The sequence below is a fragment of the Lonchura striata genome, chromosome 5 (assembly GCF_050655825.1).
Source record: "Lonchura striata isolate lonStrDom1 chromosome 5, ASM5065582v1, whole genome shotgun sequence".
Taxonomy (NCBI): domain Eukaryota; kingdom Metazoa; phylum Chordata; class Aves; order Passeriformes; family Estrildidae; genus Lonchura; species Lonchura striata.
This window is the reverse complement of record NC_140707.1, coordinates 9,972,766-9,998,037: the sequence shown is the minus strand read 5'-3', so window position 1 is coordinate 9,998,037 and position 25,272 is coordinate 9,972,766. Positions and strand designations below refer to the sequence as shown.

At 36.9% G+C, this 25,272-nt stretch overlaps 1 protein-coding gene across 6 annotated transcripts in view; it reads right to left on the bottom strand.

Moving 5' to 3' along the window:
• ELP4 (elongator acetyltransferase complex subunit 4) overlaps positions 1 to 25,272 on the bottom strand; it is a 140,139-nt gene that overhangs the window by 69,736 nt on the left and 45,131 nt on the right. For all 6 annotated transcript variants that reach the window (XM_021536708.4, XM_085579586.1, XM_085579585.1 and 3 more), the window contains 4 exons: positions 25,004 to 25,088; positions 19,794 to 19,982; positions 5,320 to 5,428; positions 2,494 to 2,600 (listed from right to left, as the gene is read on the bottom strand). In XM_021536708.4, the coding sequence (XP_021392383.2) occupies positions 2,494 to 2,600; positions 5,320 to 5,428; positions 19,794 to 19,982; positions 25,004 to 25,088 (490 nt within the window). The remainder of the gene's footprint in view (positions 1 to 2,493; positions 2,601 to 5,319; positions 5,429 to 19,793; positions 19,983 to 25,003; positions 25,089 to 25,272) is intronic.

Below are 25,272 nucleotides of genomic sequence, written 5' to 3'. Positions count from 1 at the left end.
CCAGAGATGAGAAAATCCATGTCCCATGCTCTTATTTTAAACTCTAAAAAAAAGAATGGACTAGTGAGAAAAACCCTTTTTGAAGAAATTTCACCATAATTCACAGGTTCTATGTTTCTAACTTCTCTTATGCAATTTGATTTTAAAGCAGCATTTCAAGTAGAGGTCAATATTTTTATCCTAAATTGTGTACACAAGTACGTAGAATCTTGCCAAAAACTGTAAGGTACTCAATATGCATTTTCCTTTCATATTTAAACCACACTGAAGAAGCCCTAAACTCGGTTGCACTCTGTATAAGGCACACACTGCTTGCAATGCACACTGTTGTGCTGCTTTTTGCTTCTGCCCCCAGAACCAGCGCTGACTGACTGCTGACACATCACATTCTAACTGCAGAAACCCATTTCAGAAGACCTTATTCACATCCTTTCCTCATTCAGTTTTCCCTTGCTCCCAATTTTTTATTGCTCCAGCCAGCCTTGCTGTAGTCTGCTTTCCCTATCAGCATGAGGAAGAAAAACATATGTATTATAGATTAGTGGGACGTGTACTGGAAGATCACAGTAGGACAGTGATCTAACATGCTCAAAAAGGAATAGTTTGTGTCAGTTCAGCTTACAGAAAGCATATCTCTAACAAAACCTGAAGTTATTCAAAAGGGGCTGCAGCTGAGCAGCAAAGGGAGAAATTATACAATGGGTCATCTACGCATGTCTGGGGCAACAGGTTGTTTCAAGAGTTGTACTTCACTCCTGTTTCCAGTGTCCCATGGCTAATTCAATTCTTTTTTACAGAGCCTCCTGCTAAGGGTTTTCTTTCCTTGCAAATTACATTACAGATTAAAATCTCAAATTTGTCTGGAAGAACAAACTGTATTCTGAGGCAGGACTCGGGGATGAGAAACCACCCAAATACCCTAATTCACAGCTATAATAAATGAGAATGTACTATGCTGTGAAATGAGGGCACATGCTTCTCTACGCCTCTGAAAAGAGAGAACATTTGTATTTCAAAACCGAAAACAGACTATCAAGGTTTTGTTTCTACTGTACCTCTCAAAAGCAGTTGTTCAAATGCTTTAATACCTCACAATGCCTGGTTTCACTCACTGCATTCTCTGGAAAGTGACAAACCTTCTAAAGGAATTGTCCTGGGGAAGAAAGCCCTCTTCCATGTATTTGCCTTTAAGTGGCTTCTGAAGAGGATACCTCTAGTTGAGAAACTTCTAGCACTCACGCAGAGATGACCTGCATGAAGAACTGGCTGCCTGATTAACTATTAACTACTCTCAATAGGATTAGATAATTAAAGACATTGATGACCATTAATTAGGAGGAGGGCACCTTAATTTGTCACTTGATAGGGCCCTTTCAATGATTTATAGGTTAGGGCTACTTGCAATTGTGAAGGGGAGGGGGCAGTGAAGAGAGAGAACCCTTAAGTTACCTTATCAAGTGGCCAGCTAAAAAGGGCAGAGGGTCAAATAAGGGCCAAAGTGGTCACTTAAGGGTGAAGTCCCAAACACCAAAGCAGTGCCAAGCCACATTGACCAGCATTTGGTGATGGAGTAAAAAATATGCTAATTTATTGGTGGCAATTCTCTCTTTTTATGGTTTCAAGCAGTTAAGACAAGTGGCCTGCTTAAGAGCTTTTCATTTGAAAAGAGATTAAACAAAATGGTTTGTCAGGGATGCTTGGCTGTTTTATGTCTTTGTTAAAAAAAAAAAAAATTGCTCAGACTGTACCGATGACTATTGCATCACCCTGAAAGCCATCTTCCATCTCTAAGCATTACTTGGTTAATAAATACATCAGCTCTAATTGCTTAATAGTGCTATGTTCATTTGCTCTTTAGCAAGATTAAAATGAAATACATCTTTTGTATTACTGCCTTCTATCAGGACTGTCTGCATAAAGGTCACAGAAAAAAGTTTAAATTTAGTAGGAAATTTACTTAAGGACATTAGTGTAAATGATACTGTGTTTAAAATGACATAAAAGAGCGAAAGGTGATTTCAGTAATGCAAAGAAAATGGTTTCTGAATACTGATAAGGACACTTATCCCCCATACCACACACAATTTTAGGCAACATTATACATTAAAATCCCTCTACTGGGGTAATAACATGTAGCTACTTTCCCACCCACTAACACAAGTAAGAGCAAGTCATTAACATTTAATTAAATATGCTCCTGACATCCTTAGAAACATGTCATGCTTTGTTATTGAAGGTTGTGGCCTACTTTCTATGTACATTTTAAACCAAAATAAAGTATTTATAGCAGACTGATTTAGTGCAGCAAATGAGACATTTTTAATTAGAGGGCATATTACAGTATTTTATAAACCTGTTCCAAACAGCAAAGCCAGGACAAAATGAATTTACATCCTCTGATGCATATTTTATGTATTTCGACAAAACGAAACATAAGAGATGGGATTAGCTCCACCTTTTGGGTTCTAAATAGTGAAACAACGTTTCTCTTACCTCGATGGTGAACTGCTTCCTTTTTAATCTAAAAGCAAGGTCCTTCGTGTCTGACACATCACAGATCAAGCTATTAAGCCGAGGAATCTGATGTACGTGAACCAAACCTTGTGGAAAGAAAGAGTAAAGGAGGGGGGAAAAAAAAATTAAGAAAACGCTGTCATCCAGATGCATAAATTAGAGTCTTACAGCAGAATTCTGTATATTTACACTCACTCATCCTCCCCTTTTTAAACTGGAGCTTACTACCAGGAGCAATGAAGCAAACGGCGCGATTATGCTCAAGTAATCAAGCAGAATAAGATAAACAGAAATCCTTGTGCGAGGAAAACTAATTGCACTTTGGTACAGGAGTACAGATGTAAAGAGCCATCTTAATACTTGTCAAAACTACAGCCGGTTTGTGTGTGATTTTCTCTTGTATTTACAGTAAGCAAATATGGCTATCACCTTGCACGCTGCCCACGGCACCACGGAGTGATCTTTATTTTATTAAATGCACCAGTAAGCAGCCAGCAAAACAAGGCTTATGGGTTACTGATAACCACCGAAGCTCTAATGAGAACTCCTTCCTTCCGTGCCCTGAAAAAAAGTTTCTGGGGAATCCCGGTTTAGGTGATGCTTTTTAATAATTTGTAACCCCCGTGCCACCCCAGTAGAAATCAGTTTTCCTCCTGCAGGAGGCTTCTGTAGCTGTTCAGATGTTTTTAACAGTACTAGGTGCACTGCAAGCTCTGCGTTCTGTCAGCTGCAGCTCAAGCTGATTTTTTCTGACAAGGACGCTGGATGGTTTTTGTGCAGCCTAATATAGTCTCTGAACAACCTAAGGGTGATTTTCTACATCTGAAAACCAGGAAAATTCTACAGGGCTTCTCAATTACTGGCCTATATTTGCTATCCATAAAGCCAGCACCTAAATGGAAATACTGAACATTCAGAGAAGGTATCTGACTTCAAAACGGCAGCAGTGAGAAAATCCCCAAACATTAAACCCTTTATTTAAAATAAGGCAAGTACTTTTTCAGGCATTTATTTATTTCTTTGAAAGGAAATTTCCTAAAATTGAAATACTTTAGAAAGCATCATTTTTATGGACACTAATCACTAAAATTCTCAATAATATTAGGAAAGTGTTATTACAGTTTTAAACCTTCAATCCTTGCCTCCTGTCCAGTGAACTAGAAGAACTATTTGTTAGGTTTTTGAGTACAAAATCAAATTATTACATATAGGAACAGCAGGTATAACACAGGGCTGCTTATATACAGTATCCCAAAAATTTTTATTTAGGGGTCATCTATAGAATTCTTTTGTTATTTTGTGGCTTTTCAAACATTTAAATTTGCAGGCAGCTTAATAAAATTATTAAGGATGATTCATTAAATAATGCAATAATGTAATCAAACTTCTCCAGAGTAATACAAAATATTTCATCATCTGCAGTAAATAAATAACTTAAAATACTTTCTTAGGCAAAAAAAAAAAAAAATCCACAAAGTTAAAGCCATTAAATATACCTCTTTTTAGACTGTCAAATTATGGCTGTGCAAATCTCAAAAGCTATGTATATTGGCACATAATTTGTATTAAATAGCACCAGAAATGACTTAGCATACATTTTTAGAGGAAACCAGGAAATAACTACTAAAACACACATTGTCTTAAAGGATCTCTTCAGTAATGAAAAAATGAGTATTAAATTGACAGAATTATGTTAGCATAAACAAAGGCCATATCATGATTATACAGTTGGAAAAATAATTAGGCGAATTATTCCAGCTTTTGTTCACGGTTTCTTTTTCATTCACCTTTTTTTTCAGATAATGAAATGTGCACCACTTTCACAGTCAGAAAGATTTTTCTCTGATTTATTAATTACAGCTTGCATACACACAGTGGTGTCTCAACACCATCTTTGCTTTTTTTCTGTATAATCCATGCATTCTGCTAGGGAAAACACTGCCACTGTCATGTGTTTACAGCAGATTTCAGATAAGCAGTTTACTTTCAGCTAAAGGTTTCCATGGAACTACAGGAATATCACAATAATAAGCGCTGTAATTTATGCACAGTCTGAGCCCTGCTCTGGATCAGCTAAAATTGTTATTCACTGCTTTGGCTGGGCACAACTTCTAATACCATTTTTAAAATTTAAATAGTTCTGCTGTAACAGCTGACAAAAATCTTTGGGAGACAAAATGCAAGATTAAGCACCGTTACCCATTTTGAAGATAAAACACTTGGAAGGCTTTTTTGAGTGCTTATCAAAAATGACTTTTTACCAAAATCATATTTTACATGCCACACACACCCACATTCATTTCCTTAAATGTGCAAGTGCTGTAAACTACAGCTGACAAAACAGAGCATTATTTTTTAGACAAAGTCTACCCAGCACATAATTCAGCAGCTTATTCACCTCACTACAATATATGTTTTCCCGTGTTCTCAATTTAAAACTTGGCAGATCAGAAAGTATTGATTTCATGACAAGTTCAGCTCGCTGGTCAGATGATTGCCAAGCCTGCCCTGCATGTGAATTCCCCAAAGCCTGCCTGGTGAGATGTACATCTGATTGAGCCCTGCCCCAGTAATGCAGCTTGACAACATGCAAGGAGTTGCCATGTTTCCTTTGCAGCCTTAATGCACTTTGCTGAAAATTTCCCTAACTCAAGGCTGCTTAGGCAGGGAAAAACATTTAAGAGGTATAATTCCAAAATGAAATCAAATGCTACTTTAGAGCAGATACCCAACTGGAGGGTGAGCTGCTAAGTGCCCTAGAAACACCCAGGGCAGACTTTTTGCTTTGCTGAAGATGGAACTCACCGTGGTAATCCTTGTACAATGGATTGGTTTCTCTCTCAGAGCCAATAAATGATTCAAGACCAACCACCATATCTGACAAGTTTGCTACACGTTCCATAATTGCTTTATTCTGTAAGACATGGAAACAAAATACACATCCTATGTGATGAAAAAGGTAATTAGTGTTCATAAAGCAAGCCTTGGTCTTCTCAATGACAAACTGTGGGGGGAAAATAGGTCATCAATACTCGGAAATTACGTTAGAAGGCTTTTTTCTTAAAAAAACATAAAATAGACTTCAAGTGTCTGTCTAACGAAAACAAATATTTGACAAGGATAAACCACGAAAGGGCTCACTTAGCACTAAATTAACATTACCCTAAATCTTCACAACAAGCATTTGCTCACATCAGCAATATTTACAAGCCATGTGTTAAGCTTATCTCTCATTGATTTCTACTACAAGTCTGATGCCCAGTTTTTGTTTGGGTTCTGAAACCCTTGGTTTTTAATACACTTAGGCAAACCATCTCTAATATTTTGAGTAAGCAGAACCCACACAATTATTCATTTTGATTATCAGTGGAACATGGAAAACTCAATGCTAATTTCTTAGCATTTTTCCCTCTAAAAGTTTCTCTCTGCACAACATATGACTCTAAAGCTTCAAGGAGCATTACCATTTCTCAATATACTTGTGATTTTTAAGTGCTGCCTTCTGTCTTGTTCTACAATGTACTGTCACATGCCTTAAATAAGCTCTTTTCCACATGGTTTTCTTTACTCAATTTTATATAGCAGAAAGAGACATACAAAGGTCACAACAGAGATCTTCAGAGGTAAGTCAGAAAAAATGTTCTTAAATGCCTTGATGATGTTGGTATTTAATGAAGAAAACAAAACAGAAACACATTTGTGGTAAAAATCAAAATATTTCTTGAAGATAAGAAATAGTTACCTTAAAGGTACTTGGACAGCCAGTGTAATACTCTTGCTCTTGGTGCTTGTAGGTGCTACATTTACCAAACCTTCAGGGGTATCAAAACCAATCACCTGAGAATACCTGTTCCAATTGTAAGGAATTAGCTCTGCAGCTCCAGGTTATAGTTTCATATTTTTTATTAATTTTCAAGTGGTTTGTACATTTTGCACTTCTTTCAAAAACTATATGACTGATGCTTATTCTGAAAGGTCTATTTAAATACTGATAAACAATTCCATAATAGCAATTTATCAATTAGGAGTAGGGAGACTAAAACATCCCTGGACATGTTAGAATAGTCCAGGCATTATACTGACATTCAGGTTTATTAAAATGGTGATCAACATCCCAACAGCTTCCATGAACCCACATTTCAATAACCATTATTTTCTAGACACAGAGAAGCTTACAAAGCAGACACCAGAGGTGAAAATCTCTTGCTCCTGTCAAAGGATAAACTGAATTCTGTTTTCTGACCTCTACATGAAGTTGTGGCCTGTCTGGAACAGCCCAATCGGCTCAGGTTACCAACCCTAAATCCACAGATCCCATGGTACCTCCACACCCCCTCCCTTCCCCACCTTCTGGGCCAGATGGCATCAAATCCTGGGGAGGGGTCTCTTTTCAAAGCCTCTTGTGCACAGGCCAAGAGCATCCATCCCCGTGGAATCAGGGAACTTCATTTCACCCACAAATCTAACCATGGGTAATAAAATAAATAAAGTGGTGTCGTGCTGCAGAATTTCCCTTCTGAGGAATAACATAAGTGATGTGAGGTAAAAGGACACTGCTCACACACCAATCCCTGCACTTTGCTCTTGTACCTGCCCCTGAAATCGTAAAGCTGGCTTGCAAATAATTTCCTCCTCTAGGAAGAGAGAGACAACGTATTATATTCTAATGGAATCTTTTGGTCACATTATTCTACAGGGGCAATCACATAAAGATGGTATAAATCCAAATCTAAAGTAGTCAGTGACCTCTATAATCCCACAGACCAGAAATTGCCATATTTTGTCAGTTCTTCAGAAGGCTGCTGGATGCTATTTGTGTAAGTAAAAAACACAAAACTTTTATATAAATAAGTAGACACTGATGATTCCTGGAAACAAAGCTAAACTCCTGATACAGAAAAAATATCCTATCCCTTTGAAAAAAACATTTGCTGTCCTTTGGTGTTTTTCCTTGCCAGTTTTGATAACAATGGGTTACAAAAACTGTGGAAAGAAAGGTGCTCAACCATCAGCAACATATCCCCATCACATAAAGTCCTGCCAATCATAAGAATAGCAAGCTTCTATTTGGTTTTAATTCAAAATGAAGATTCAAATGAGGGACGGCACCTCAATATTTGCCTGATATGTTGGGTTTTAGCTCCTCCTCTGAAAGGGTTTGCTTTCTTAAATGGTGCTCTCTTTGCCCACGTTGATTTTGTTTTTGTTTTTGAAGTGTGTCAAAATATTCCCCTGGCTTAATGCAGTGTATCTCGGGAAATATTTTACACAGTGAATGGCCACACCAAAGAGACATTTGCTTATGTGGCATTGTTGCCATAGATCTGTATCTATCATGTATTTTCTAGTTTGCAGTGTTCAGCACATTAATGCCCAATCAAAGCTGACGTCAGCACACGGATAGTTGTGATGTATGGCACACTGACATAAACACACAAATCATGTTGCCCCATCTGGGCTGGAAAATTTAACAGAGCTCCAGATCTTCCTCCAGCCCCATACAAATATACCTCCTGCTTCTGGCATAAACTTGGCAGCTCTGGAGGGGAGCCAGGACATGGTTAGGAGGGAAGCCAGGAATGGTGAGATTCAGGGAAAGAGTTTGTTGGCAGCTAGAAGAGGTATTGTTTTATATTATACTAAAAATGAAAAAAACAAACAAACCAAAAAACCCACCCAAAAACCAATCTTGGAAAGTTTTCAGTCTTGCTAGATGTACCGCAGTTTTTCTAAATTAGTTAGTTCAGCCAAAATATAATTATTCTAACAACATGGTAGCAATCCTGTTGTGCTGGCAGGGCTGGGCATCCATTCTATATCTTACTTTGTGCTACTGTTTGAGACAGACATTTTCTTTTAAGTGCAAACTTGCAATATTTGGGTTCAACCAAAGTGTACTTTCAAAACATGTCAAGAAAATCCACGTAGCGAGTTGGCTGTGGAAATGGGAACTGCACACGTGCTAAGGCAGCTTTGGGGAAGGGCAGCTATGGAAAAAGATTGCTTTGTCTTCCCAATTTATTTTCAGAAGGTACATAGCTTTGAGTAATTATTTGTGCACGTTTACAAATATTTATTTACAACAAAAGCCGTTTAAAATGTCGTGTTCTGTGTTTGAGTATAAAGCATGGGGCTCCACCAACAAAGTCATGCAAAGCCTGTATGCTCAAATTTGCCCACTGAAATTAATATTGTGTGTTTCTACTGGATTGAGTTCTTAATGTAGCACAACTTTAGCATTACTATTAATCAAATCAATCTTGGTTCATCTGGATTCTGTATTAGGAAACAAATCTGTCTTTTCTCCTCTGCTCTAATTTCTAGTTCTCCTCTGATCTCCTGTCAAAATTTTTCTAACACCCAAAATCCGTCCTCTCGTTTTGTCAGTTGCTAAAAAATTAAAAATGTCACAAAATTTCTGTAATGAAAATGTTTAATCTCTCAGTCCTTGCACTGCATAAGGAAAGTCAGAGAATGGAAATTTTTCTTAGGATAGGCTCAACTTTTCTACATAGTACATATAAACAATCTCAAAATCTAAAAGGAAAATAAGACACTCATGTTAAAGATCTACAATGAGATATAATTGCCACTTATATAAATATTTGAATAACATGGATTTTTGAATATATTTGCATTTTTATTCGCATTAGTACAGTAACAATTTTAATATAGACTTACATACTGCATTGAAAAAAAGGTATTTTAAGAGCACATCTCTTTTCAAAGAGACATTAGGCCTATATTTTGGTAGAGGGCTACTTCTGTATCTTTACAATCTGGTAATAAAATCCCCATCACTGGTTTTATTTTAAATAATTTAATTAAGAATTAATACATTGAATCCTATTTCAATTTCATCACCTAAAACACTACTTAAAACATTCTTTTGTACTGGGACAAAACCCAGTTTAAGTATTTAGTATGACAGCAAAGTATCCAAGGAGGAATTCAGATACTTCCCCCAAGTCCAGGTAAAATTGTAATTGGGGGCAACAATCTCTGCTGTTACCAACAGGTGAATCCAGAAATCCTGATACTTCATTTGAAAAAAGGTCTCAATAATAAACGCCAAGAAAGTTAATGCAAAATAATATGAATCTTATGAAATGAAAGCAAATTTTGGTGTGTTAATTCTCAAGAAAAGCTAATTTTTTTTTTAATTCTGTTACATTCTGTCATAAAGTTGAAGTAAGCTTAGCACCATAATGGAGACAACCACACTGAACTAAAAAGAAACAGTGGTTGCATATCCGATAAATGAAATAATCCGTGATCTTTTTGAGATTATTACACAATGATGTGGCAATGACTTACACAATACACAAATATTTACCACTTGTCATTACTACTTCATCTCCAAAGGATTTTACATTGGCAATATAAATTACTAAGAAACAAGGCTTAAATATTTTTGACCATTTTTTAATAATTACTGCTCAAGAAATTTCAGAATTACCCATATACCTTTTTTTGGTAAAAGAAGTTAGGTAACAACCCCTTATATTAGTTTTTATAGTTTGGGCACATATTATTATTCACAAATAATAATAGGGTAATGGTAAGATTCAATGTATTAATGTAGTATTATTACTCACAAATACCCAAAATAAATGTTTAACAACTGCTCTGCCAAAAAGTGTTATTTGATAATTAATAAACACTGTAAAGTGTAAAATTCTCTAAGTCTTCTAACTCCAAACTGATCAGCACTGTTTACAGTGTTTGCACACAGCAAATCTGCCAACGGAATGTTGAATTCTGGATCTAAAATAAATGTACACCCAGGCCACGGGAATATAAGATGACCATTAACAAATTTTGGTGTGTAGAGATCTCGGCCAATCTCACAACAAAACAAAACAAAACAAAACAAAACAAACAAACAAAAAAAAACAAAACAAGTGCCATGTCTTTGCTGGAAGACTCAAGGAAGAAACTTAAGAGGTTTTGCTACAAAACACAATACTTTCAGTGATGAGAAATTCACACCTGGGGATTCTGACTGATTAGGAATCTTCTTTTACCTTTGAAGAACCCTACTGGCTATAATAGAACTTAGGTAAAATATCCTGTGTGGCTGAAACCAGAGAAGCACTGATTTTGGTTGACACGTTTATAGGTAAAATAACATTACTATATAATATAGGAATAATATATATGTTAAAATATTATATATCCATTATTTATATATTATTATATATTAATATATAATATAGTAATAGCTAAATAACATAGCTAGTTACATTAGCTATTTTAAAGCAGTAAAGAATATCTTTGAAAAATTTTATACAAGTTGCAGAAGCAAAGAAAGGGTAAGTAGTGAAGACAAGGGCAGGCAATTAGATGCAACATACTCATAAAGATGGGAAGAGAGTAACAAAGCATCTGTTGGTCAATATGTTACACAACAAATTAATTCCAGATTTTGGTTGTTCTCTTAAGGTTGCTTTTAATAACATTGGTCTTGATAGTTGTCTCTGCTCTGGGAACTCTGCAGTTTTTGCATATTACCATAAAATGTCAGATGCAGGTGGATGAAACTGTATACAAGTAATTTTGATAAATTTTCAGGAAGAATAACGAGCCAGAAAATAAAAAGTCGATATCACACACTATTAAAAAAAAAAATAAATCTTTGTATCTTCACTGAAGATGGACTTGGGTATTACTTGAGCTATGAAACCACCTAAGGCCAGCAAACCCTGGCACCTTACAAAATGAGAAGTATGTTTATTCTGCCATTGAAGGGCAGACCTAAAGGCCAACAGTGAAATGAGAGACCACTAAATAGAGATAAATTAAGCAAGTCAGTAAGAGTTCCTGCTGCAGCCTAAAAAAAAAATGAACCAAGTCTAGCAGTTTAAATCAAATGTTCCATCTGTTGATCTCCAAGAGCTTCACAAAAGACAGGCAAGTGCTGCATTCCTCATTTACAAGCCAGTAACAAACACAAAGGTGCCACGTGAGCTGGCCAAAGCCAAAAGGCAGTCAAGAGTGAGCTGGGATCCCAGCTCAGCCTCCCACTGCAGCTCTGCCTGCCCCCCTCTAGCTGAGGTTTGGTTTAGGAGGCTCATCCATGGATTTGGGGTAGCAGCAAAACATCATGAAGATGGTGTGGGAGTAGAAGCCCAGAAAGCTGGGTGCTGAAAATCCTGTTATTGTCTGGCTGAAACGGGTGACAGACGTACAGTGTGTTAAAGGGTGACACTTTTTGAGCTGAACCCTGTCCAGTGCTTTTCTCTTCTCTTTCCTCAGTTTTCTGTGACTGAAAGCACAGGCTGCAGGTGACTGTGAGTGCTTCTGGGGCATGGGGCCCTTGCACAAGTCCTGCTGCACAGAGGAGCTGAAATAAATCTGACTGAGCCCTTCTCCAGTGCAGGGTGAGTGGCTGGGAAGAAATCAGCACAAAATGTGGGCTAAGATGAGCCCAGCACCTCCCTTAAACATTATCTGCTTTTCACTAATGAGATTGCCTCACTGTTACAAAAGCTAGAAATCTATAGGTTATTACTTGAATTTAAGCACTGAAAAAATAAACCGATCATCTCAGCAGATTCCTCTAGAAAACTGAACACAGAAAATGTGCCATGCTACAAGTTGGTCATAGCGCAGTAAAAAATAGAGATGCAAAGGCAGTCTGAAGAGTGAGTAATTACAACAACGTCACAACAAAACTGCCAAAATGACATATTTGAAACCAACTGGCTTAACTAAAATCATATGGCTCCATTGGGAACCGTTCATTATAAGAAAAAGGTTCAGGGGTTCTTTTGTTGCCATTTTGCCTGAAAAAAAAAAAGTCATTGCAGTTTTCTTACCAATTTAGAAAGGCTAACACTCACTGCAACTTTAATTCTTTAAACAGTGAATCTCATTCCCAGGTGACCAAAAAGAACCTGCACTATTATTTCAACTAACAGCACCCAAGCATCAAAAGGAACACCTAACTGGTGTTGATAACCAAGTGGCAAGATTCTGAAATATAAAACCATTTAAAAAGCGAATCCCTTATCCAGTACAAAATTATAGGCTGTCATCAGGAGCAGGCTGGCAGAGCTGGGTCCAGATGGGAAACTGGCTGGGCAATAAGGAGAGGTAGGGTGGAAATGATGGGTGGGCTGGAAACGAAGGGAACCCAAGGCAAGACATGACTGCTCCCTCTGCTGGCAAGGCCCTCCCCTGCTTTAATTTTTAACTAATGAGTAGGCAAGTCTTTAATTATTTAGGATCTAGCCAATAAATAATGCAGAGTGCTCCTTCCTCAGTCTGTTGCTGTGTGTTTGCACATTTTTGAACTTATGGTGCCCTATTTCACTAGAATAATTTGCCATAGAATTAAGGCTCAGATGGATGTCTAATGGAGAGTTCCTGGCTTTATATTTTAATTCTCCGTAAAATGAAAAGCAAGATTAAGCTATTTAACCTTCAATATATTATATTTTACAATGTATACTCATTTCATATTTAATTTACACATTTCATAGTATTACCACAAATAGCTTGTCATCTTACTCTAACAAGGACCCCTTTATGTAGCAGGAGGATGCTATAAAATTAAACAGTCTGCAATACAAACACACTAAAAGACACATCACAGCAAAAACGTATCCTTCTTCTACGAGTAAAATCCATGACCAGTGAATTCAGTGACAATGTCTGTATTAAAACTTAATTAAAAGATAAAGATAAGGCATTCGTGACTTGATTTGTGATATAAATTAATAGCTGCAGTAAGAACATTTAGAAAAAAATCTGTTCTAAGATTTTGGCCTACAACCAGAAGCTCCCAGAACAGGAGGGATCAGCTTTTTTTGCCCACTGTTCTCATCTGAATCCTGGCTGCAAAGCTACTCCAGCTCCCAGCTTTCCAGAAGGCTCCATCCCAGGAATCCTCGCCTGCCATTTGGTTTGCTGATTTTAATCTCACAGGACTTTCTTACAGTGGCTCCACTATGCTGAACTGGCACTTGCTCCTAGAAGTGAGTTATTATTAAACTTGTAGGTCAATTGTGGCACTAACAACTCTTTGGAAGCTTTCAGCCACGGTGTACAATTTGCTGGTCTAATTAAATATTAATTCTAAGTGTTACATTCTGTGGCTAAGAGCTTTTATTTTCCATCATCAGTCTGGAAGAGAAAGAGGTTACAAGGCTAATTTAATATTTTTTCCCCCCTAGCATTAAAGCTTAACTACACAGGCACAAAAACATCATTAAAGATGCAGTATCCTTTTTATTATGATTACATTCTAATTAATAGAGAATGTCTAAACAAAAAGAGGTAGAACAGGATTCCAAAATTTCAGGATTTTTAAACAACACCAAAAGTTCCCATCAAAATGTTTCTAAGCACACGTTGCATGGAAGTTCAATATTTGGTTCTGTGAAAATCACTTAAGATGGAAAATACATATGCAAGGATTTAAATGTAAAATACTTTTACACAAAATTATTGTTCTTTGTTCTGATTCTGAAACAGAACAGATAAACCCTAAATTTAATGCTAGAGTCACAGGGCTTTAAAAAAAATTTTTCTCACGAACCCGAACTTCTGCTTAAGTAAAAAGCAAAGAACATACTACTTCAGAAAAAATATACTACCTTCCATTTTCTAAAAGAATTCCTTGCTTAAAACAATAACTCCTTTTTGCCCTGTATTATTTAAAGTCACTCTTCTAATCTTTACTTATCAGTGTCCAAATGGGCTCAGTACATGAGCCTCCTCCCTTCTGCTTCCATAACAGTTGTGTCCATGTCTGGACACTGGGCATTATATTAACTGCTTAGTCCAGTAGCCAAAAGATTCCATATGCTGGAACAGATGACTATCTCCATACTGTGATGGGATATTTAACTGTTTAGGTCTAATGCTGCAGTTCAAAGATTTGGTTCTCAGTCGTACCTGATTTTCACAGGCGTATTTTCAGTTTATACACAAAAAATTATAAAATAAAATTGCCACGCTGCACGTACTTGTCCACTTCTCCAGTTTAACATGTGCATTTTGGGAAAGAGATTTTTTTAGTTAAAGAGAGATGGTGAGGATGTGTATATAGTGTCCTTCTAAAAAGTAAAATTTAATAAAATGACAAGGCTGTTTTAGGCATGCCAGTTCAACAAACAGTGTGATGGTTCATCACAATATAGTTATTAGTTTAACAGACAGCTAATATACAGAGACAAACACATGCTTCAGATGTAGATTGTATTTGTTTTTGAAATGGGTAGTTGTTACCAAATCAGAAGCAGTAGTGCTAGAACACAGCCTGCTGGCAACTAAAATCTGATTCTATGAAAGCACAGAATACTTTTATTTCTTCTACAGCTTGATTATCAAACACATCAGTAATAAGAGAAATGAAAACAAAAAAAAAAACCAACAAAACCTGTTTCCCAAATTAAATTTTGAACAGGATACTTCCTACTCAGTCAGAATTTTAAAGAAACTTTAATAAATGTCTAAAAACCAAAATACTAATATCCTAAAACTATGTGTATAATCGAAAATACCTGTCAGAAACGTACAACTCTTGGTACTTATTTGTACAGCTGTTAAAATCTGTGTCACACATACAACAAAAAGCAACATGCAACATTAAAAAGCATGTACAGAAAAATACTATGACCATTTCATCTTTAGGGTTTCTATTTTGCAGAGACATTTGAAAGCTTCCTTAACCATGATATAGAAACCACATGATGTTGGAGCTCAATGCAAATCTTCATGCAGCTACCTCATCAAATACATTTGGAGGTTATTCAGCACTTTATGCCAGTGAAATCTCAGAAGTGAGAGCTCTAAGGTAGGCAATCACTCTTAGTTCTTGCCATAGGAATAAAGATTTCAAACTTTGAGAAATCCACCAGCTATAGGAGCTCACATCTCATAATCCTATATTAGCAATGGATTTTGAAGCACTCCCTTGCTTGACTTTGAGTTTAGCTGCTAAATCACTCAGTGTGAGCACGAAAGGCTTTGGATGTGAAAAGGTTTGTTTCTCAATTTTTCTACACTGAAACGTACAGTAACTTCTGCACTTGGGTGAATTCAAAACATCAAAGCATTAATATTGTAGGAAATTAATTTTTTAACCTACTGGATGAAATAATGAAAATTTGCTAAACGGAACTTCAGACTCTGAGGACAGGCTCTGTAAGAAGACTTATTCATACTGACTTTTCATTAGTCAATTAATTTCCCTTGGTACGTGCTGACTAATGTGGGTTTTAGTCCTTACCAGTAATACCAGCTTTGAGTTCAAAATAAAGCATGGCTTTAACAAGTGCTATGCTTTCCCCATTGAATATAATCACTCAAGAAAAGATCTACTACAACTTATGTGATACAAAATCGGGAAGAACAGGAATAGAATTTAAAACATTATTTAGTGTTTTGAGGGAAAGATGTTCTTGGATTTACCAATGATTTCTAGCAATGAAAGAAAAAAATACAACAGGAAAATATTTTGAACTCTAATTTAAGACTTTTCCATCATAGACAAGTGACATTAAAGTCCTTTCATTCCCACAATTGCACAATAATTCTTTTTCTAAATTTAGGTATTTAAATGCACCAATTATCAAAACAAAGAAAAATAATTCTTACTTGCTTTTATAATATTCCTTAAACTTGGGAATTGTAACAACAAATGAAATGCCTCTTCAGTCTGCCCTCCTTGATCAATGCTAGATTTTAAAAATGGAAGTAATTTTCCCTTTTCAAATGTACCATATGATTTCTTAGGCACAATGCATTTTCAAGAAGCAGTAGGAAGACTTGAAAAATAACCTTCCATCAACTATTTTAATCACACTTGTAAGTAGCTCAATATTTATTACCTGACAGACAGTGTAAGATAAGAGGATGTTCAATCGGTAGAAAATATCAATCAAGTAAAACTTGTCATGCATCACCCGAATAAAATTCATAATTGGGTAAGTTTTTTGTGTCATTTTCTTGAAACCCTCTTCCAGCATAATGTGTTCCTATTTTTGTGGCTGAGAAGAGAGGATCTTCTTTTTTCTTCATGCACTGTTTGCCCTAGAAGTTTCATCAATAAAACCCCCAAAATCTGTGTGCTTTAGTGGACTACAATTTTTTCCAATTATTCTGGAAAAACCTTCACACACAAACAGACTTTTTTTGCAAACTTGTGTCTTTTACCAAAATATAGCCTTACAGAACACCATGAACTGTCCTCCCAGGCTGGATTCATGAGCATTATCTTTGGATAAATGCAATTCCAAGTTATTAAATCTAAGACAATGGCTTGCTGGAATAATGGAAGAGCCACAGTGGTGCATGTGTATAACAGAGGGAAAAACATCAAGAACAAAATCACTGTTTAATGCTCTGTAATCACTGAAGAGTCAAACCAGACATGAGAATGTAAGGGAAATGAACAAACAGTTACAGCATTGCTGTATTATGCAAAAAGGCAAAGTGGCTGTTTAGAAACAGATTAAGAAGGCAGCAAGAGAAAATACAAACCAGAATACAGAAAATATGAAATAGGGAGCATCATTTTAATGACTCACCAGCCAAGAAAAAGGATAATACATGAAAGGTAAAGGCAAAATTAAACTTTCTGAAAGAGAAAGAAACCAGGTAAGAAAGAGAAGGAAACCAGGTTCGATTTATGAACTCCCTGTCACAGTACAACACACAAAGTATTTGGCAAAACACACAAAAGAAAACAATTTCAAAAAATATACATACATACATATATATATATATATATGCATTATTCATATACTTCATATAAAAACCAGAATTTGTCTGGGTTGAAAAGACTGTCAAAAATCACTACCACCAATTGCTTTATTTCTTCTTCATTGGAGTAACTAGTACTGGAGACTGACAGAGACAAGGTAAGTTATGTCGCTACCAAAAATCTACTTTTTCATGACAAAGCAGGCAAAGACAAAACTATTTTTTTGTATCTGTAATCCAGACAAAACTTTGATTAAATGTGATTTTGAACTTACACGTCCTTCACAAAAATGACACATGAAGAATTTACTTGGAGGCCACCCAATTAATTTAGTTAGGGGCTGAACTACAACTTGGAAAGTAGAGGAACTATCAGAGTAGTACTAGAGTAGTTCAGGGAAAAAAAATGGGGAATTTACTACATCTTCAGGAAAACAGTGTGAATTCTCTAAGTGCTCAGTGCACTGACTTGAAGATTCAGCAGATAAAGCACGTGCTAGAACTGGCTGATCAAATTAAACAGATACACACTTGGAACAAAAAAAAAAATCCCCGTGTCTGACTCTGCTGGGAAGAAGGGATGCTTTCTTTACTTTTGGAGTGCAGCAGAGAGGAGAGGAGCTGTGCAGAGGGAAGGAGAGCAGCTGCTGTGATCATCAGGCAGCTCCGTCTGCGGCGTGCGGAGCGAGCACATGTTGGGCTGCGTGCTCATCCCGCCAGCATCCCCAATTAACAGTGCCAGGGAGGCTGCACACATGCTCCCAGGGGCTCCCTAACAGGCTGCTTGGAGAGGGCAGCAACTGCACAGCAGGGCTCTGGGAACTCACTAATGTGGGCTAGGAGGGACCCTCAGCAGCTTTGCTCCTCCTAATGACAGCTCTTTCCACAGCGCGGTGCTTAACGGGTGCACCAAGTTGAAAAAAAAAAAAAATAAAATTAATGCCTTTGTTTGTTTAAGACAGCTAAGCAAAGATTCTGCACATTCTGTACATTTATTTTTTGTTAATTCAGAATTTTCGAGCACTTACTGTTAAAATGAAAAATTCAGTTATTTAAAAAGTGTGGTATAATTTCAGTCCTAACTCCCTGGAATTTATAATCACAAACCAATAATCAACTTCTCAAGTAAGTTTGAAACAAACTTCAGTTTCTGTCTTAGAGACACTTCTGTGCTTCTCTGAAATACAGATGTAATTTTTATTGATATGATATATAAAGAAGACAACAATAGAAAGGGTTGTATATCCCTATTATGGACACGCAATTCCAGTGTGTAAGAAGTAGGATCATAGTTTTATATTCATAAATTCTATTTCTTGCATTAAATTTAACTGTCTCTCCTTCTAAAGGGAGATTGACACTTCATATTTAAAAACAATAACTAAGGAGATGGAGGTATGTACTGCAAGAGAAACATTCATACACTTTGGATTACAATGATAAAACTAGAAAACTAACCTCCTTTATTTTCAAAGGATTAATTGCATTGGTATCTAAATAAATAACATTTGCAGGTATTCAAGGACTTTTAACAAAATGTAGTACCTGTGAGTCATGTACCTACTTAAGCCAGGATTTAATCTATTGATAAACTCACCTACTATGAAAATATTTTGCATAATATAGGGTTTTATCCAGTACTCTTTTACTATAATCAAAGCAAATATCTAAAATTATAGGCTCCCTATGCATTGTGAATAATAATATTTTTGCTTTTGTAAGCTACAGTATCACTCACAGAACAAAAGACTATCTACATTTTTCCTTTTGCTAAAAAAGTTTTTTTTCAGAAGATGCATTTAAGTCTCTGTATACTATCAGGAACAATGCTGTGAATTGCTTCTGATTTTGCAGTTGGGAAAATGGCTCATGCCATGCACTGGTTTGCTCCTAGTCCTAATATAAGAGGATATTAGAATTACAGAGCAAATCTGTACCTTTAAAAACAAGATCCGATATCACTACATTAAGCATTTTAGATAAAGACAGCAGACTGCAAAGCCTTGTATTGATACTCTAGAAGGCATTCTGAAAGCACTGGGAAAGTGCATAGAGATGTAAAAATAATTGAAAAAGAGACCATTATAGGCATTTGCATTCCCTACAATTTCTGAAATTTTGACAATTTTTATAAAAAGGAAAAAGACTCACATTTAGCATAACTGTTCATAAAATTCCTAATTGGCTAAGTTTTTGTGTCATTTTCTTGAGGCCCTCTTCCAGAACAATGTATTCCCATTTTTGTGGTTGAGAAAAAAGAATTTTATTTTTTCTTCATGCACTGTTTACCCTAGAAGTTTCAGCAATAAAACCCCCCAAATCTATGTGCTTTCATAGACTACTAAATAATGTTCCTACAATTTTATACTTGGGTCTTCGTAGATTTTGCAGCATGACTCTCCCACAAAATCATAAAGCAGAAGATATAGTCATGTTTTAAGTTCACACTTTGAACAAAAATACTTTAAAAATGTCCAGAACTGCATTCGTTTTTTTACCACAAGCTTTAAACTTTTGCTAATTGTTGTGCCAGCTCTGCAATCCAAGAAAAGCAGCATTCCTACCTGGATGAGGTGTGCAGGCATGGTGATGATGCAGGCTGACAAGGATTTCCTGAGCAGGCCACGCAGAACATACAGGAATTTTGTCAGGCTGTGAGGATCTTCAGGAGTATCACTGCAACAAACATCATCACCCCACAATATGGAACCCAGGCTCTGGATTCCTATCCTCAAAACATTCCTTTGTTTTTGCTGTTGGGGGGAAAAAAAGAAAAAGTTGTTACTTTTTAAATGTTAGGAGGAACGCAATTTCTAGAATGTATAACCATAACAATTACGTGTTTTATGCAATTGTAGTAATCTCTGTCCATCTCATAAAAAATGCAAATGGAATGGGATTTTTTTCACTGCTTAGATATCATGAATAAGCAAGTACAAATGTAATGGACACAGAGAAATACGGAGAACTATTATTTTGTATTTTTTTACCAGCTAAATATAAGTATATTCTGAAATAAAATCCAGTAACACCTTTTAGGTACTTTCCCTGCCCCGTGACTGTCTTAAAAAACATGTAGAAGAATATTTCTCCCAGTTCCAAGACAGTCTGCTGGAGTAATCAAACACATTTCACCTTTCCACTGTGTCACTTTCATAACCTGACTATTCCAATGTTTGCTTCAGTTCCACTTTTCCTGCTCTTTCTGAAAGAACAAGTCAGTGCCTCAGCTCACCAGCACAACACCAGCCTGTCACTGCCTTCCAAGTCTCCAAGTATCATTGATGTCCCTTTCAACCCCTTCCCACCAAGGAAAGAAGTTGTAGCCACAGCTGGGGAAGCACAGAGCCTGATGGGAACATCAGCAGACTGTCCCTTAAGGACCACACCTTGACATGAGAGTTTCTGGTTTGCTTTAGAGGCAGTGGCCAAGGTAAAGCTCCTTCTCTGAAGGGACAGATGATGAAGTCAAAGTTGCAATTTGTTTATGCAAAGTAAAATGTTATCTCTCATGACAACAACTCCATTTCTGCTTGTTTGATGTGACCTTTTCTGGTGGTCTTTGGAAAGGATTTTAGATACCTTTTCTATCAATAGCCAAAAGAGAGACAATGAACTCCCTTGTTGAAAAGACTCTCTGCACAAGGTAATCAAAGAAACATTTCTAGTGTTCAGGGTTCATACTTGAAGACCAGCTTTCTTTAATTATACACACACACATATATACATATAAATACTAATTTTGATAAATAAAAGCTTGCAGAAACTTTTCACAAGAGAAAAGTGTTTTGATAAACTGCAGTAATGCCTCAGGTTTAGCTTTTATATTTTCACATTCTGTGCTGCTTTAGTGTGCACTTCTGAGCTTCCCATGAGGGGATGCTGAGCTCTCTGCACAGAGCAGGGACACAAAACAATTCCTGCTCCAGCTGGGCACCAAGGACAAATGATCCAAATCTCAGCCCAGGAGCACAAACACCGTGGGCTGGAGAGAGAAAAACAAGCAGGATGGGGCTGCCTGGGCTGAAGCTGGAACGGGACAATGAACTCCAAGGTGCCAATGGAGCAGAACTGATCCCAGGGAGAGCCCCGGGAGCGCTCGTGCATTTTGGGACCATTTTGGGTCATTTGGGTGCAGCCCTGGCTGGGCTCTGGTGCTGCCCAAGGTGGATCCATGGAGGAGATCCTTTTAATCGATCCCTGCTTTATTCTTTAGCTCTGTCCAGCCTCTGCTCTAGGTCAGCCTCCACAAGGCATCAGCAGATATTAATTTCCAACAGCTGGAATAAACAGCAACTATCAGGCACAAACCATAGTACAGCTGCCCTGGAAATCCAGAGGAAAAGTTCTGACAAGACAAGAGGCTGCTCTTCCCAAAGCATCCTTATCCACACTGGGGAGGCAGAGCCTGGGTGGTGAGACACAGTCAGTCCCTCATGGCTCTGCTTTTATCCACTTGTGTGCCTCACCCAGGGAGCTGATCTGCCAATTCACTTCCAGTCCCTGGGGAAGCAATCTGGGTTTCAACTCTGCTTCTTTAGTCTCAGGCTTTCAGGCTTTTAGGCTTTAGTTACGAAAAGAGAACTTTTTACACTCCTGCATGAAGATCAGGGCAACAGTATGGGATAACACAACTTCTGTATGGCATCCCCTCAGATCAGGTGTTCAGTTTTACAAAGAATTGCAAAAAGAGAAGCTTTAGTCAAATATTCTTTAATTACTTCTGATCAGAGCAGATTCAGGCAATTCTTGATGTGCACTTAAGCAACAGGAAAAAAAAAAACCCAGGCATTTAAGAAAACTGTTTTATCCAGATATCATGGATATTAAGCAGGCAGAGAAAGCATTACAGTATTTCAAAATTTCAACACAAGCATACATAAAACTTACAGAAACTTTTTAAATGAGAAAAATATTTTTCCTTATGAGGAACAGCCATAAGAACAACACACAGAGGAAGAAACTGTTCTCTTAATGGACAGATGATGACAGATGCTTATTTCACAACATCAAATCATAAGAGTAGTAAAAGCTATTCAAACATCAGCTAACACCAGATGTATTTATTGGGTCAGTAATTGAACTTCCACCAGCATAATTTATTATATATAAATACATATAATAATAGATATATTTTATTTCTATTTAAGTTTATTCCAAAACTATATAGTGCAAGTCTAATATTCTCCCACAACCAGACTGCTGTAAAGAGTATGATAACATTTTTTTTAAATGCACCACTAGATCTTCAGTATTTGCATTAGTCTGGAAGTTTGGATTTATTTTCTAATTTTTAAATTTTTTTTTTATGTAATTTTTGTAACAGTGTTTGATTTGGCAGCAAATTCTGATTATGAAGAACTCAGAAAACACAACTTGAAGCCAGCAAAAAAAAATCCCATCCACAATTATCCTGAAACCTCCAAAGTACACAAAATGAATGTTAAGGAAAGAGTCGCCTATTAAAGCTCTGATATCAAACATGCAAACCCAAAAATACTCTGAAATAAAGAGGTACTATTCTATATAACTTAATACCATGATCAATTTATAAAGGATTCCCACTTAAAGATCAGCAGCAGAGCTTCTGGGAGGTTTTAGAAAGGCTGTAAACATGATGCTTGTATTTGTAGCTTCTAGGTAATTCAAACCCTGATTTTCCAAATATTAACTAATTATTAACTATTACCTAATGTTAACAAACTGCACTAGTGCTAGAGATGCTGGAGCATTTCATCAAAGGTCCACCAAACCTCTAATGGTGGTTTTCACTTATTTTCCCAATTGTGTCAAACCATCTCTTAGCTGGGGTGAGTTACATTCTGCTCAGCTTCCTTCAAATAAAGGAGTAAATCTAAGTATCATTGGCATACTGACGTGAAAGCAGCCAAAAATATCTCAAAATTTTACCAGTCAGGTGGAGGATTGTTTTGGGGTGGGGAGGAGGTGGGGGGGTACATGCACAAACTTCTCAGAAGCTTTTATGATTATATATGGCAATTACACACAGGTCCAGAACATACAGGCTGCTCCTTACAATCTTCACACCTGCCTACTTAAAAGGCACTTCTGGGGGCTCAGTAAATGAAATAACAGATTTGCTCAGAGATGTGGCAAACAAAAGATCCAAGGTGTGTTCTGGGCCACTGCTACATTCAAGTCTGGACACATTTTTAAGAAGTGTGTAGTATACAAGGCTTCTAAATGTACAAAATTTGAGTATGCAAAGAAAGATGATGCAAGGGGTAAAGTGGAATACTGAAAGAAAGAAATAGAAACCACTCCAGGAAATCATATGCCTTACCTCCCTTGAAACAGAAAGAACTACATAGTGCTAATGGCTTTGTAGATCAATAAATTGGCCTGAAAACTAACTTTTAAAGCTTCACCTTTGAAACTTATATATATTATTGAGCAAACATACACTGTTAGATTCATCTCAGATAAAGATCTGGTTTTGTTTTACATTTTGAAACTAACTGACAAAAAGCAGAGAAAATAATGATTAGCGGTGTTTATTTTTTGCCAGCAAAAAACCACCCAAGTGCTGGCTCTGAAAAGCTTTCATTTTTCTTTGCTCTACGTGCATGTATAAAGAAAAAGCAGCAATAAGAGGCTGATGTCTTGGGCAGGAGGCTGCTGGCTGGCTGGAGGCTGGCAGGGTGTTTGTGTCACCCAGGGCTCTGAGGCAGGAGGAGCATCCCCGCGCAGCACAGGAGGATGACACACATCCCTGTTGCCATGGCTACCGCGGGGAGAGGGGCCTGGCAGGGACCAATGGCCTTCTCCAGGCTGGCACTGCCACCGAGGGAAGGCAAAACCCTCCCAGACATCTCGGCTGAGCACAAGCACCGACATTTACACACGGGGGCTTGGCGCAGGTAACGTTCCTAAAGCACGCTGGCAGACAGGAAAACATCCTGTCCTGCATCGCCTCCCTGCAAAAATGATTCCTAAAATATTCTTGAGATATTGGACTTGGAGTAAATCATTTCAGGCTCTCCGGAGTCCATGGTAATTGACTTCTACTGCAGTAGCATTTCTATTGTACAGCAATAATTACCTTTCAATTGAGCATCAATATATACAATTTATTATATTATTACAATCAGCTCCAAAGGACTGCCACATTACTGAATATCACAGAATAGCTTACAGGGCACTGCTCAGATTAGAAAAGGTCTTTCAGCCTATGTTGCTGCATTTAAAGTGTTTTTGATTACCCACATTAAGTTCTATGAGGAGTACAGAATTTTTGGAAAGCTAATAAGCTGTTTTGATTTGCAAATTGAAATACCAAATTGAAAAATATAAAATTATTACTTTACTTCTTTCAATGCTCACCACATAATTAATCAATTAAAGAATTCGCACCAGCTAAAACAACAAAAAAAAAAACCCTTGAAAGTTTAGGGGTAAATGTTTAACCTCAAGAACCTCTAACAGATTATGGTAAAGCAATAATTAGAAAAACAAATATTGTAGGTGAAAATGTTTTTTGCTTATTTACATTATATTTGGCCATCCATTTATTAGCTAATTGCACAGAAAATGCATTTTACTAATGCTGTCTTACATTTCTTTCTCTGCATATATCTGACAGATAAAAACTCAAAAAAACTCCTTTAAGACATGACCAACACAATTTTTTTTTCGCTTGTTTACTTCAGCAGTGCTTAGAAATGATTTGTTCCTTAATAACTTGTCCAAGACCTTGTGCAAGAAAAGCAGGAAGAGTTACAGGCTTAAAGAGGAGTGTGAGGATCTTCAGTACCTGGGGATCAGAGCCATCAAAGCCTTCCTGGGAAATGATCCTCTGAATGGACTGAAGCAGCCTTGCATAACCACTGTTCATATTCCTGTTGGTAAGCAGAAATATTTTAGTCACATGTTTTAATATTCTCCTGTATGTCTCTAACAGCTGTATAAAAAGTAAATATGAACAGATGCAGCTTTCAGTGCAAGTGTCACACAGAAAAGGTGTCAGAGAAGAAGAAAAACAAACCCAAACTCTTTGAATAAAGTTGACATTATAAGCAGTTG